Source organism: Nicotiana attenuata, unplaced genomic scaffold (assembly GCF_001879085.1).
Source record: "Nicotiana attenuata strain UT unplaced genomic scaffold, NIATTr2, whole genome shotgun sequence".
Taxonomy (NCBI): Eukaryota; Viridiplantae; Streptophyta; class Magnoliopsida; order Solanales; family Solanaceae; genus Nicotiana; species Nicotiana attenuata.
The window spans coordinates 34,864-47,017 of record NW_017673261.1 but is presented as its reverse complement, the minus strand read 5'-3'; the positions used below and the strand labels follow the sequence as shown (position 1 = coordinate 47,017).

The 12,154-nt window shown below is 36.8% G+C and overlaps 1 protein-coding gene across 1 annotated transcript; it reads right to left on the bottom strand.

The window, feature by feature from the left end:
* Positions 1-213: 213 nt before the first annotated feature.
* Positions 214-10,452, bottom strand: LOC109215862 (serine/threonine protein phosphatase 2A 57 kDa regulatory subunit B' beta isoform-like). Its single transcript, XM_019379976.1, has 2 exons — positions 8,883-10,452; positions 214-838 (listed from the first exon to the last, which is right to left on the bottom strand). Exons 1-2 carry the CDS (start codon positions 10,059-10,061, stop codon positions 536-538), a joined length of 1,482 nt encoding a protein of 493 aa, XP_019235521.1. The 5' UTR covers positions 10,062-10,452; the 3' UTR covers positions 214-535.
* Between the last annotated feature and the right edge of the window lie 1,702 nt (positions 10,453-12,154).

The window sequence follows — 12,154 nt, the reverse complement described above, 5'->3', positions numbered from 1 at the left end:
CATCAACTTTACCAGTCAAGGCTCCCCTTCAATCCAATTCTTTCTAGAAAGGGAAAAAAAATATGTTCAAGAACTTTAAGAACAAGAAGCAAATTGTTCCTATTGCAAACATTATCTGGAGAAGTACTTTTTTTCTTTGGGTTTTGCCCCCTCCCTCCAGATTACTAGTCTCCAATGCCATTGCCTCCAAGTAGAACGTGTAAAACTGTAAAATAACTGTATCATAATGTAACTTCTTGCTCGAGAGAGTTCATTGCAAAAATAGAAATTTCTCTTAAGAGGAAAATTATAGAACAAATTACACAAGAAACTTCCACAAACCATTCTCGGGCTGCAGCACAGGACTAGTGATTATCAAATACATACTTGAGTTACACCCTGCTGCATTGCCTGTCATCATCTTCAAAGAACAAAAAACAGGAGAAAAATGAATACCACTATAACAGAAGAGCAAGGTTGATGCATGCATCCAGTTTTGAATTTGGCGTGTCTAATCCTGCGTTTAATGGATCAGGAATGGCAATCGACATGCCTTTTACCCTCCTTGTGAGGCAGCAGCTGCTAATCTCTGCCATCTCAACTCTCGCTGCTTTTCCAGCTCAGTGGCCCGAGCTGCTTTCTCGGCATACTGTTTTTGGCAATCCTCAAACAGATCAGCGTCCATTTCCAGGAACATTTTACGGACATTTACTGTCAGCCCATGGACGGCCTGATTCCAATGACTCCTTATATTCTTTTCCAGAGCCTCGAAAATTATTGGTAAAATGACATTCCGATTCTGGGCAATCAGACCCACAATGTGCTCATTATTCCATAAAAATAAGGCTCGTTCTGCAACCTGAAACATAGATGTACTTCAGAGATACCACAAAGAGATTCAAACTGCCTTTTCATAGTCCTGAGGGTCCTCAGTAAAAAAACAAAAAGTAAACAACCTCGGGATCAATCTGTATCCTGCCTTACTACAAAAACATCTTTCAACATAAAGATGCTGCATATAAACTGTTAAGCATAAACACAACTTTATCACCACATATTTCATTGGCAGCAAAGAATTTCAAGCCTATACATGCACATGGTTCTGCTATCCGCTCTCTGATTTCTGGGTCAATTGTACTATTCGAGGTAACTGGATCACGCAATCTTGAATCTCAGACAAATGCTTTTAAATAAAATTAGATATAAGGTGTCCAAAATGGTCAATGGTGGCATTATTACACAGAAAAGCTCCATCTCTAACAACTACTAGTTGAATTTAAAACTACTTTTTATAGCACTTATATCGGGCCAGCTTCGGTGCACCTCGACTAATCACACCATTGATATCTCCCGCTAGCACATGTACCTAGTAACTCTATCCACCAAGGCAACGTAGATAAATGAAAAGAATTATCCTACTGTTGCCTCTGCTAGAATTCGAACCCTAATTCCCAGTCACTGAGAGCTAGGAATGTAACTTTTACAAAAATGAAAAAAGACAGCTGATACTCGAAGCTTAAATGAAGAAAGGACAAGTCAAATCTGTTATTAGCAGCTCCACTTTGTTTGTTCACCTTAAAGTCCTTTTACCAGAGTATGTTGGTGAGAGAAGAGGCCAATTTTCCATACTTCTCGATCTGGATTCCTAAGGTGCCCACGAAGGTGTGTTTTTTTGCATGGCTAGCGGCAAGGGAGTGATCTTGACTGCTGAAAATCTCCGAAAGAGAGGAATTACACTTGTTAGTTGGTGCTACATGTGTAAAAGCTCAGGGGAAGAAGTTGATCATCTTTTGTTGCATTGCCATGTACTCGGGTTTGTGGAGGGCAATCCTGAATCTTTTTGGTGTTCATTGGGTGATGCCAAGCACTGTAAAAGAAATGTTATATAGCTGGGCCGGTTTCCGTAGAAGAAGAAAGCAAAAGGCGTGGAAGTTCGCACCGCTAGCTCTCATGTGGATAGTTTGGGGGGAGAGAAATAGGAGAGCTTTTGAGGGGATTGCATCTCCTTTTTCACATCTTAAGAATATTCTTTTATCTTTGATCGCTTTTTGGTGCACTCATATAACCCCTGCTTGTATAGAAGATTGGGCGTCTTTTGTAGAGAATCATGTTTTGATGTAAATTCTCTACTTTTTGGTATACTTCTTGTATATGGGAGTTTTCTCCCTTTTGATTAATACAATTTACCTTATCAAAAAAAAATTAGTAGTTCCACTTCTAAGGAAAAGAAGAAACATAAAATTCTGAGACTGGGATTGAAATAAAGTTCCAAGATCAGACTGAGCCTATACAAGCTCTAACTGCCCACAGAGGTTTCTCTCAACCAGAGGCATTCGGAGGAAAGAAAAGTCAACAAACTGGTATTCAGGAAACAGAGCCATGTACACACTCAAAAACAAAACAAGAAGTGTTCGAGGCATTACCATTCATCTCAAGGCCTTAAAACTCTAGTTTAACAATATTCACAACTCCTTAAGGCTTAAATCACAGTTGCTCCCCATGCTCTAAACACTAACTTCAATCCTATAGCTATTATTTTTATTTCTCTCTTTTTTTACAACTTTAAGGTGAACTTCATAATTATTTAAAAAGTATTCTCAAGCATAATAAGGTGTATGTAGAACATACAGAAATATATCACACTATTATCAGCGAAGATGGTAGTACGCCTATATGGCATTTCATACAGATACATGTGTTTATGGAAAACAAATTAATCTGTTGAAAGAGAAAAAAGAATCCACACGACAGAACAAGATGCCCTCACTGCCTCAAGTAACACAATAAGAGGATAAAAAACAAAAAGGTACTCTGGACAAGGGATGTGCGTCACTCCCTTCGAAGACAGAAGATCAACTAATGGTATCAGAAACAATCTTTTTGTAGAGCCATTGGTAAACAAAGATTTTATTGTCTGTACCATAACTGGAAGCGTGATCTCGACTAGGAGACTATCTGTGAATATGCACACCATGCAATAGAGAGCATAGCACTCCTTTCTAGGACCTTAAGGGCCACGAATTTAATGCACAAGTACTCGCTCAAGCTGCTGGATGAGTCATGACACATCTTCAAATGATTACAAACAATTATCCTCCATGAACTCCGGCCAAAAGGTCAAAACATAGGAAAACATACATGGGATCCTTGCTACATTTGCAATTATACAAAAGCTATGAGAAATAGCAGCACTACACCTGCTAACTTACAGCAAGTCACAGGCTTAAGTCTATGATGAATGGAGACCATGTGAAAGCTTCACTTTGGAAGGAACTGTAACGCAGACAGACAAACACCTATACTGACCCTAAGCTGAACCAAATAAGAGAGGCAAGATTTACAAACATAGAAACTTGGGGCTTCATACAAGGCTTGAATTATCCATTTAAGTGCTGAAAAAGACCTGAATTAGGATAATTTTTGTAAATCACTTAGAGCCCGTTTGGATTAGCTGATTGTAAATAGCTAATAAACTTGAAGTGCTGAAAGGTTTTTTAAGTGCTGAAATTGATTTTTAAAATAAGCATTTACGTGTTTGGATAGAAGAGCTGAAACTGATAATAAGCAGTTCATGTGTTTGATTAAAAAGTGCGGATAAGCTATTCTTTTGTTAAAATGACAAAAATACCCTTGATTTTTTTCAAAAGATTATAAATTAAAAAATTCTTTGTAAAGAAAAGAATTAACAATGAATATGGAATGAAGAGAAAGTCAAAAAAATTATTTTGGGAAAAGTATTTTGTGAATTAGAAAATATTATTTTTTGATAAGGTAAATTGAATTAATCAAAAGGGAGAAAACTCCCGTAATTAGAAAATATTATTAAGGATAAACTAGTAAAAATTTTGGTCAAACTAAAAGTGCTTATAAGCTGAAAAGCCATAAGTTGGGGGTGACAGAGCTTATGACTTATGGCTGATTTTCGCTTATAAGCATTTGGCTTATAAGCACTTTGGGTGTTTACCAAACGCGTAGATAAGCCAAAAGGTGCTTATAAGCCAGTTTGACCAGCTTATAAGTTTAGCCAAACACCCTCTTACTCATTCTATATGTTTGGAGTCTCTAACTCTATGCCATCTTTTTTTTTTTGGGTTTTCCACCTGGTGTCTGGTACCCAAATGGGCCCCAACTAATCCAGATTTGCACCGTGTAAGGCACATTAGAGGAGGAAGCACTCCCTACCAGGACATTTTCATTCCCAAGGCTTGACATCAAACCTATGGTTAAGAGTGAAGGAATTTTATCCACCTCACTACAACCCTTGGTGACGTCTCTATGCCATCCTGAAAGCTCTTTTAAATAGTATAAGCTCTATGCCATTTGCAATTATACAAAAGCTATGAGAAATAGCAGCACTATACCTGCTAACTTATAGAAAGTCACTTAAGTCTATTATGAATGGAGACCATGTGAAGGCTTTACTATGGAAGGAACCTTACTTTCCTGAAAAATGGATACAGACAAACACCTATACTGACCTTTAAGCTGAACCAAATAAGAGAAGCAAGATTTACAAACATAGAAACTTGGGGCTTCAAACAGGGTTTGACTCATCCATTTTAGTGAAGAACAGGGCCTGAATTAGGATGATTTTCATAAATCACTTACTCTTTCTGTATGATTTGTAGTCTCTATCCCATCTTTTCATTTTCTTGGTTTCCCACTCAGTGTTTGGTATAGGGGTCCAGACTAATCCGGATTCATGTCGCGTAAGGCCCATTAAAGGGGGAAGTGTTCCCTAACAGGATTGTTTTCATTCCCAGGGCTCAGGGCTCAACTCAAGATCTTTGGTTAAGGGTTGAGGGAAACTTATCTATCCCATAGCATACAAGAACCCCACCCCCCCCCCCCCAAACCTCCCTCCACTCAGGAGAAGGCCAGAAGCAAACAAAGAGCGGTCCAAGAGAATAAGTGTTGCGCACATTCTTTTCTTTCATAGCAGGACCAAGCGTGTCAAGATATGTAGACAACTTGAGATCATGAGTAGAATCTAAAAGGATAAGAAGATCATCTGGCATGGTACAATCTAGATTACATGAATTTTTTATACAGAATCACCTATTTATGCTAATAACACCAACTGAAACTATAAAATTGGAAAGTAAAAGTTAATGGATAGATGGGTAACTAAACTCCCAACACTGGCCAAACTTAGGATCATCGAAACTAGCTTAATGCAAACTCATATTGCATATACACGTCGAGACAATGTCTCCCCTCCTTTTACCAAGCCAAAGGTCCCCTTTAAACTGATGAGACTACTTTCTGTCTCCTCTCTTACTAAGTTCAATAATTCAATATATGGAAAAGAAGATAGATTAAATGGTTTCTACTAGACTACTAACCTCTGCGCCAAAAAACACGAATTAGCAGGTAACCTATCATCTTCGTTACCAACAAACTCTTTATAAAATAGATATTTGAGTATAACTTAATTTTCCACAACCTCCTTCCTTGCCAGAGCTTTTATTTCTGTAACTTAAATTTTGAACTCTATATAACTTCATGATCTCACTCATACCCACACTATTTCTGTGTAACTGGAGTCTCTAGCATATCTGACAACAGCAAGCAACATATTGTCCTGCAACTAAAAGAATGAACCTTCACATTCAAGAGTAGATGAAGAATTTGCACCAACCAAAAGTGGTGAAAGAGCAACAACTCCATGGACTTTTTCTTTTGTGGGTAAAGATGGTAAACAAGATCTTTCTATGCAACGAAGTGCTTTCAGTGCTTTGACTACAACGGCTAAGGAAATAAGTAGTTCAATCTCTTACTCCGTCTTCAGTTTTCAGTTAGGCATTATATCCGTCAAAAGCAGGAATCTACTTATGACCAAACACAAGAATTAAGCTAAGAAAACTGTTGTGCTCACACTCAAAAAACAACGATAAGTGATCTTTTTTGTATTGGAATATTGTTGGCATTAAGATGGTTCCATGTTTCCTTTATGACAATAGCTATGAAAAGAGTATGACTACAGTGGTGATAAATTCCTATTTGTGAGAGTAAGATAAATTATCTGGACAACCTAAAAGGCACACCAAGATAGTTAATTTGAGATAAGCATAGTATGTCTAATCATAGGGGATGATAATCTACTAGGTGATGTAATGAGACCTCTCAATAGGACAGTACTTGGTTTTGATAAAATATATAGAAGCAATATAATACAGAAGCAAAAATAAAGAGTAGATCAAATCAAGGATAGAAGGTGTCTCTAAGAAGAAGACAAAAACTGCAGTGATTAAGGAATGGGAGAGGAAGCTTAATTGTTTCAGGATTTGGGAACCGACTACAAAAGGGTTCTTTCAAGATATGGGAGGTTTCAAGGCCCGTCTAGGGACCTGATTCAACGAGATGGTCCCTAATGCGTAGTTGACACAAGTTCCTGACTACATCATTAACTTCTTTCTTTTTCTGGCCATGATAAAATGATATGAAGGAGTTTTGTAGCATAAAAAGTAGCACATTTTCGTTGGTCAATCAATTGAAAGTTGTTTCGACCCAGCATAATTTGCAGTGAAGGGGTGTGAACATCTCTAAGATAGATGCTTTTTTTTATAATCGTGGAGTCTCGGCAAGTTTGCGCGCACCTCGACTAATTCCACGGGATACCTGCTACCTCCCACCAGCAATAGGTACCAGGTAACTCTGCGCACCTCTACGATAGGATGTTTATTGTGAGAAAGAGATGCAGAAGACACCAATGATCTCTTTCTGCATTGCCCAATTGTTTCCCAAATATGGAATCAGTTCTTTTGCATCCTTGGAATTAAACGGGTCATGCCAAAACTGTCCAAAGCTATTGTTATGCTGGACAAGGGGCCTAGCAACAGTAGAAGAAGGACATGGAACACCATCCCTACCCGTGGTTGGTCGGTGGTCTGGAAGGATAAGAATAAATGCTTTGAAAGGAAAAGGAAAAAAGATGCTTTGAAAGCATATTACTTAGATTTTAACCCTGGGCTCAAATCCAAAGGTATTTTCTCTAGGATTTTGGTGCAAATGAAAAATATTTATGGTGTTCACAATCTGATCGAGTTCCTCAGTTCCTTCCAGGATTAGACAGGTTGATCAAGCAGTTGAGCTTTTTCTAATCTTTACACTGTAAATAGCTAGAGCTGCAATATAATATTATTTATATATCAAAAAAATTACAAGGCAGTAACTTGGACCACTAATCACATTTAAGTGTGGAAATTTAATATCCCCTTGTGGGTTCTTATAAAACGATGTAAACGAAAGAACTCAAGGAAATATGAATTCCTAACCACTTTAAAGAAAGTTGAATTTGCTTCTACTAGATTTATAGTACTTCCTCCATCTCTTCTGAACAAGGTTGATGCCAAGGGATTTAAGTGATAACCATTACATATCGAAGCACTCAACTATTCATAAGAGTTGATGAGACTAAGGCACCTTTTAGATTTAGGAGCTTCACAAATTCTAACGGGAAGTTGTCAACACATAACTAAGGTAAATTCTGAAGGATAAAAGGAGCAAAGTGAGTCAGTTAACGTATATGTTACCTTTTCAACGAAAAAAAAGGTGAGTCAGTTAATGCAAATGCACCTATAAAAAGCCCGGAACGTTTATCCCGCTCGTACACTTGCTATGGAGAATGATGGTCAAGTGAGAGCACTATATTTGGATAGCTATGATAAGTATAAAATAGCCAAACTTCCATACACTTGCTACTGTCAATTGTATGACCCCCTCCCCCTCCCCTTTATCTAGTAAGCATTGTCAATTGTATGCCCCTTAGTGCATGAGGATAAGGCTAGATGTAACAAGGACTATAGTTACCGGAAGCTAGAAAAGATAAGGTAACAAAATTCCATCTATCTCACTCGGAGAATAAGACTATGGTGAAGAGAAAAAAAATGTTACAAGAGACACTCCCTACCAATAAATATTGCAATAAGCTCCACATATAACAGCATAAAGTAACTTGAGAAACACTCGCAATAGAGAAATTGCCTACAAATATAAAAAAGGAAGTAGCTTATATTATAGTTATGCGTGAGATAGCAACTAACTTGAAAAGTTAGTAACTTTGGCAGGCAAGAGCTTTCATCTAAGAACCATCTTCTTCAATTTCTTTCACCAAGATTACACGTAGGCAGATGATCTTTTGAAAATGACACACCTAAAGATTGTTGTCAAAGGTTTGTCTAAAGCGCGCTTAAGCCCTAAAGCTAGGTGCAAAACAAACTGAGCATTTCACCTCGCTTAGTCGACACTTTACTGCAGTCACCAAGGCGGTAAGGCGTAAACTTCATCGCAAATAGACGTTGTTTTAAAGAGATGATGCTAAACAATAAAAATTTCACTTAATTGTACTTTTTAAAATCCTTTGTCCATATAATTGCTATTTATGGTCATAATTATTGTTCTCGAATTTTATTTTTTCCCCTTCATTTGCGTCTTTATTAAAGTCAACGCCTTATTTGCGCTTTGCGTTTAAAGCTCCAACATACCTCATTGATATTTTGCACCTTTCGCCTTCAAAAAGGTTGCACCTAAAAGAGAAAATGAGAAAAGAGAGAAAAGGAACCACCTTTTGCTATCTTACCAATCAAAGACAGAAAATATAATCAAGAAATTTTCTATTTTTCTAAAGTTAATATAATCTACAAAGCAAATGTACCCAGCAACCGTTTCTCTTATAAAGTAAAATATGTTGAGAAAAGTTCAGTACACAAGCGGTATACAAAAGTAGGGAATCCAGACAAAAGTATGATTCGACAATGGTATCAATTATCTGCATATCCACCAAGCAATAAAGGAAATTAAAAAAAAAAAGGCATAAAAGAGTTACTAAATACATACACTAAATTAACAACCAAGGAATCAGGTAAATGGTGGCAATTAATGATTTTGAAGTTTCTCCTGACCTGGAAGTGCGGGCTGTTAAGGCAACGAGCAATCTGTCGAAAAAGAGGAACCATGCAGCGCTGAAATTCAGCAGCTTGCGTGGCTTCCAGCACTTCTTCGAGTTCCCCAAGAAAGAGAACTTCCTTTTGGCAATTAGTGACAGGCCAGTACTTCAACAAACCCCTTATGACTGTATCAGCCAACTTGTAATCCTTCTCCACGAACTGAACAATACAATACGACAGCTGCTGATGATACATTGCAATCGGTTTCGGCTTGTGAAGCGGTATGAGAGCTCGAACAAGGAAAAGCTTATGTTCCTCTTTCATTGGCAACGCGAAACCATTTATAATACTCCCTAAAATCTCCAAAAGCTCACCTATCCCACTGTGCCTCTCCGTCTCATATATAAACCTATAAAAGATATTATTAATCGCCTTCCTTATAAACGGCCTATGCACCATAAACTTCCCATATATCCGATGAAGTATCGTTTTCAAATACTCTCTCTCCCTCGGGTCCTCCGACTCAAACAAATCCAATAACTTCAACACGAACGAATGATCAATAAACCTCTTAGCCACCTTAGTATCAGTATCCGACGAAACTATATACCTCAATAACAACTCGTATACCAACTGTAAATGTGGCCAAGATGGCTCGAGATACTGTTCTTCCTCTTCAGGTTCCACATTTTCCGACCCTGTATTCTCATGGGACGCAGGAGGCAAGCACCGGAATATATTAAGAGGTATCATTTTCTTCACCATTTCTTCTTGATTAGTTTCAGTGATTTTGATAGCACCAGACTGAATGCAATCCACAAGTTCAACTAGGGTTTGCCGTTTGATCTCTTTTTCCCTAACGAATTTCATAGTATCGTTGAAATCAAATTGGTAGCAACAAACCTGAAGTTTCCTTAAGAACAAATTCTGCCGTTCAGCCATTGGCACGTCCTTCAACAATGGAAGGTTCTCGATTGTTCCCGGCGCTGGAACTGCCGCCGCCGCCGACGACATCACCGTCTGCTGCGTCGAATTGTTCATCATTCCGGCGCCAGTTCCGGTTCCTCTAGAAGCGTGGTTCACCACTACATTGGATGTTGAAACCGACCCGGAGCTCCGATTACCCGACCCAAAATCTGACGGGTCCGATTTCGGCACCTTCTTGTGCCCTCGCTTTATAATCTTATTCAACATACTCCTTCCTTTTTCTCTCCTCCAATCAATATGGGAAAAACAATAACCCTAAATTTTTACGTTATTAGTATATCAAACATGAAAATGAAAAACATATTTTCCTTTTTTCTGAGATCAACTATAATTACGAGCACTTGATTTTTTTTTGAAATGTGCTAATTATTAAAAATGCGGATCTACATAAAGAATTGTAGAGAGAGGAGAAATTGAATAGGTGGATAGGAGAGGCGATTAAATGGCGGCTGATGGAGGAATTTGATCGGACGGAAATGGATATTCCGGCGATCAATCGGAGAGAATGGAGGGAGAGAGATGTAAATAGAGAGAATAAAGAGATATTGGAGAAGAAGAGAGAGAGAAAGTGACGAAAGTGGAGATAATTTAAAATGGAGGGACTAAAAGAATGATTGCAAAATGTGCTTTCTTTTGTATTTACCTTGATTTTTAATTCTTCGGTTTTATTTACTTTCTTTTTTATATATTTTACCCATCAAAAGATATTTTATTTGGTTTTCCATTCAGTGCTCAAAAGCACTTTACGAAATAAGTTTATTTAGAAGTTTGGTCAAGCACTAATTATTATTCAAAACTAACTCTCACTAAAATTATTGCTCAAAAGCATTTTACGAAATAAGCTGATTTTAGAAGTTTGGCAAAATATGTTATTAGTCACTAAGGTTAATGTTTGATGTATCTTTGTATTTCTTCTTTTCCTTCATCACAAGAACAAATTCCAGTGTTAACAAGAACACAAGAAAAAGAAGAAGAGCCTTTGTGAGTTTGTGAAAAAAGCAACAAGAAGAAGTAGATTTCAACCTACTTTATGGTTTAGATAGAACTACACCAAAACTTGTCTTAAAACTGCCAGCCCAACAAATTCACGACAAAAAAATATAGTGATTTGATGTCAAGAAGGCAAACAAAAGTTATCATGTCATCATTTTTATCCTTTGCACTTTTATATATGGACACTTTTATCAGTTTGTTTTGGAAAAAAAAATTTAGAATATGGTTTGAAGTTACTTTTTGTTTTGTTCAAACAAACAACAACAATAACATCCTAAAATATTTTCACAAGTAGAGTTTGGAGAAGATAGTATGTATGCAGACTTTACCCTTACTTTGTGAAGGTAACAGATTATTTCCGGAAAACCATCGGCTCAATATAGCAAAATCATAACAATTATAACAAAAGAACTATGGAAAGCAAAGAAAACATCAAATAACAATATCGATCCAAAAGAAAAGGAACACGAGGATAACACTAGTACTACCGCTATGGAAGGAAATACAAGTATGGAAAGGAAAGACGCTCGCTACTAACTAACCAACAACCCTAATTTTCGACTTACACACCTTCATATTAAGTGTCATGTACCCGATAAGCTGAAGATGTGCTATGTCATGTTTGATCACCTCGTTTGTTCGAAGAGAATGACAAATTTTAGAGTGCTAAGTGTTGACGCATAAAATTTTGAAGTAATATACATACGTAAAAATCACATAATAGTACACTTTGTCACAAACTATTAGTAGTATCAATGAAAATATTTTAAATTTAAAATATTTTAGACAAACAAACTTTAGTTAACCCTCTAAATGATAATGATGTTCTTCTTTTTAGGATTATAAAAATCCAGGAAGTGGTAGGTTAAGAAAAAATTAACCACACGCGATCTGTTTATATAATAACAATAGTAATATATTTAGTGTGATCTTACAGGTAGAGTGTACACAGACCTTAACCTTACCTTATGTGAGGTAGATAATTTGTACATCAAAATAATAAATAAATAAATAACATGCATCTTCTATGTACAGTTTTATTATTTAGCTAGCTAATTAACATGGATTCTTACCTAATCTTTTACTTAATCATAATAAATTCATGTGATTTTGTATAAACAATAGGTGTAACTACGTTTTTTTCTTAAATTTCTGTGCTAGGATCCAACCTTCAAAACTTATATATCGAAGATTGACCCTTCCCCTCCTCAAAGATTATGGGCTTTTCACTTTTAGTCCGCGTTAAAAACTATTTACGTTTAATAACAGGAAAATATATAAATTGGTATAATTTTTGTATATAAGAT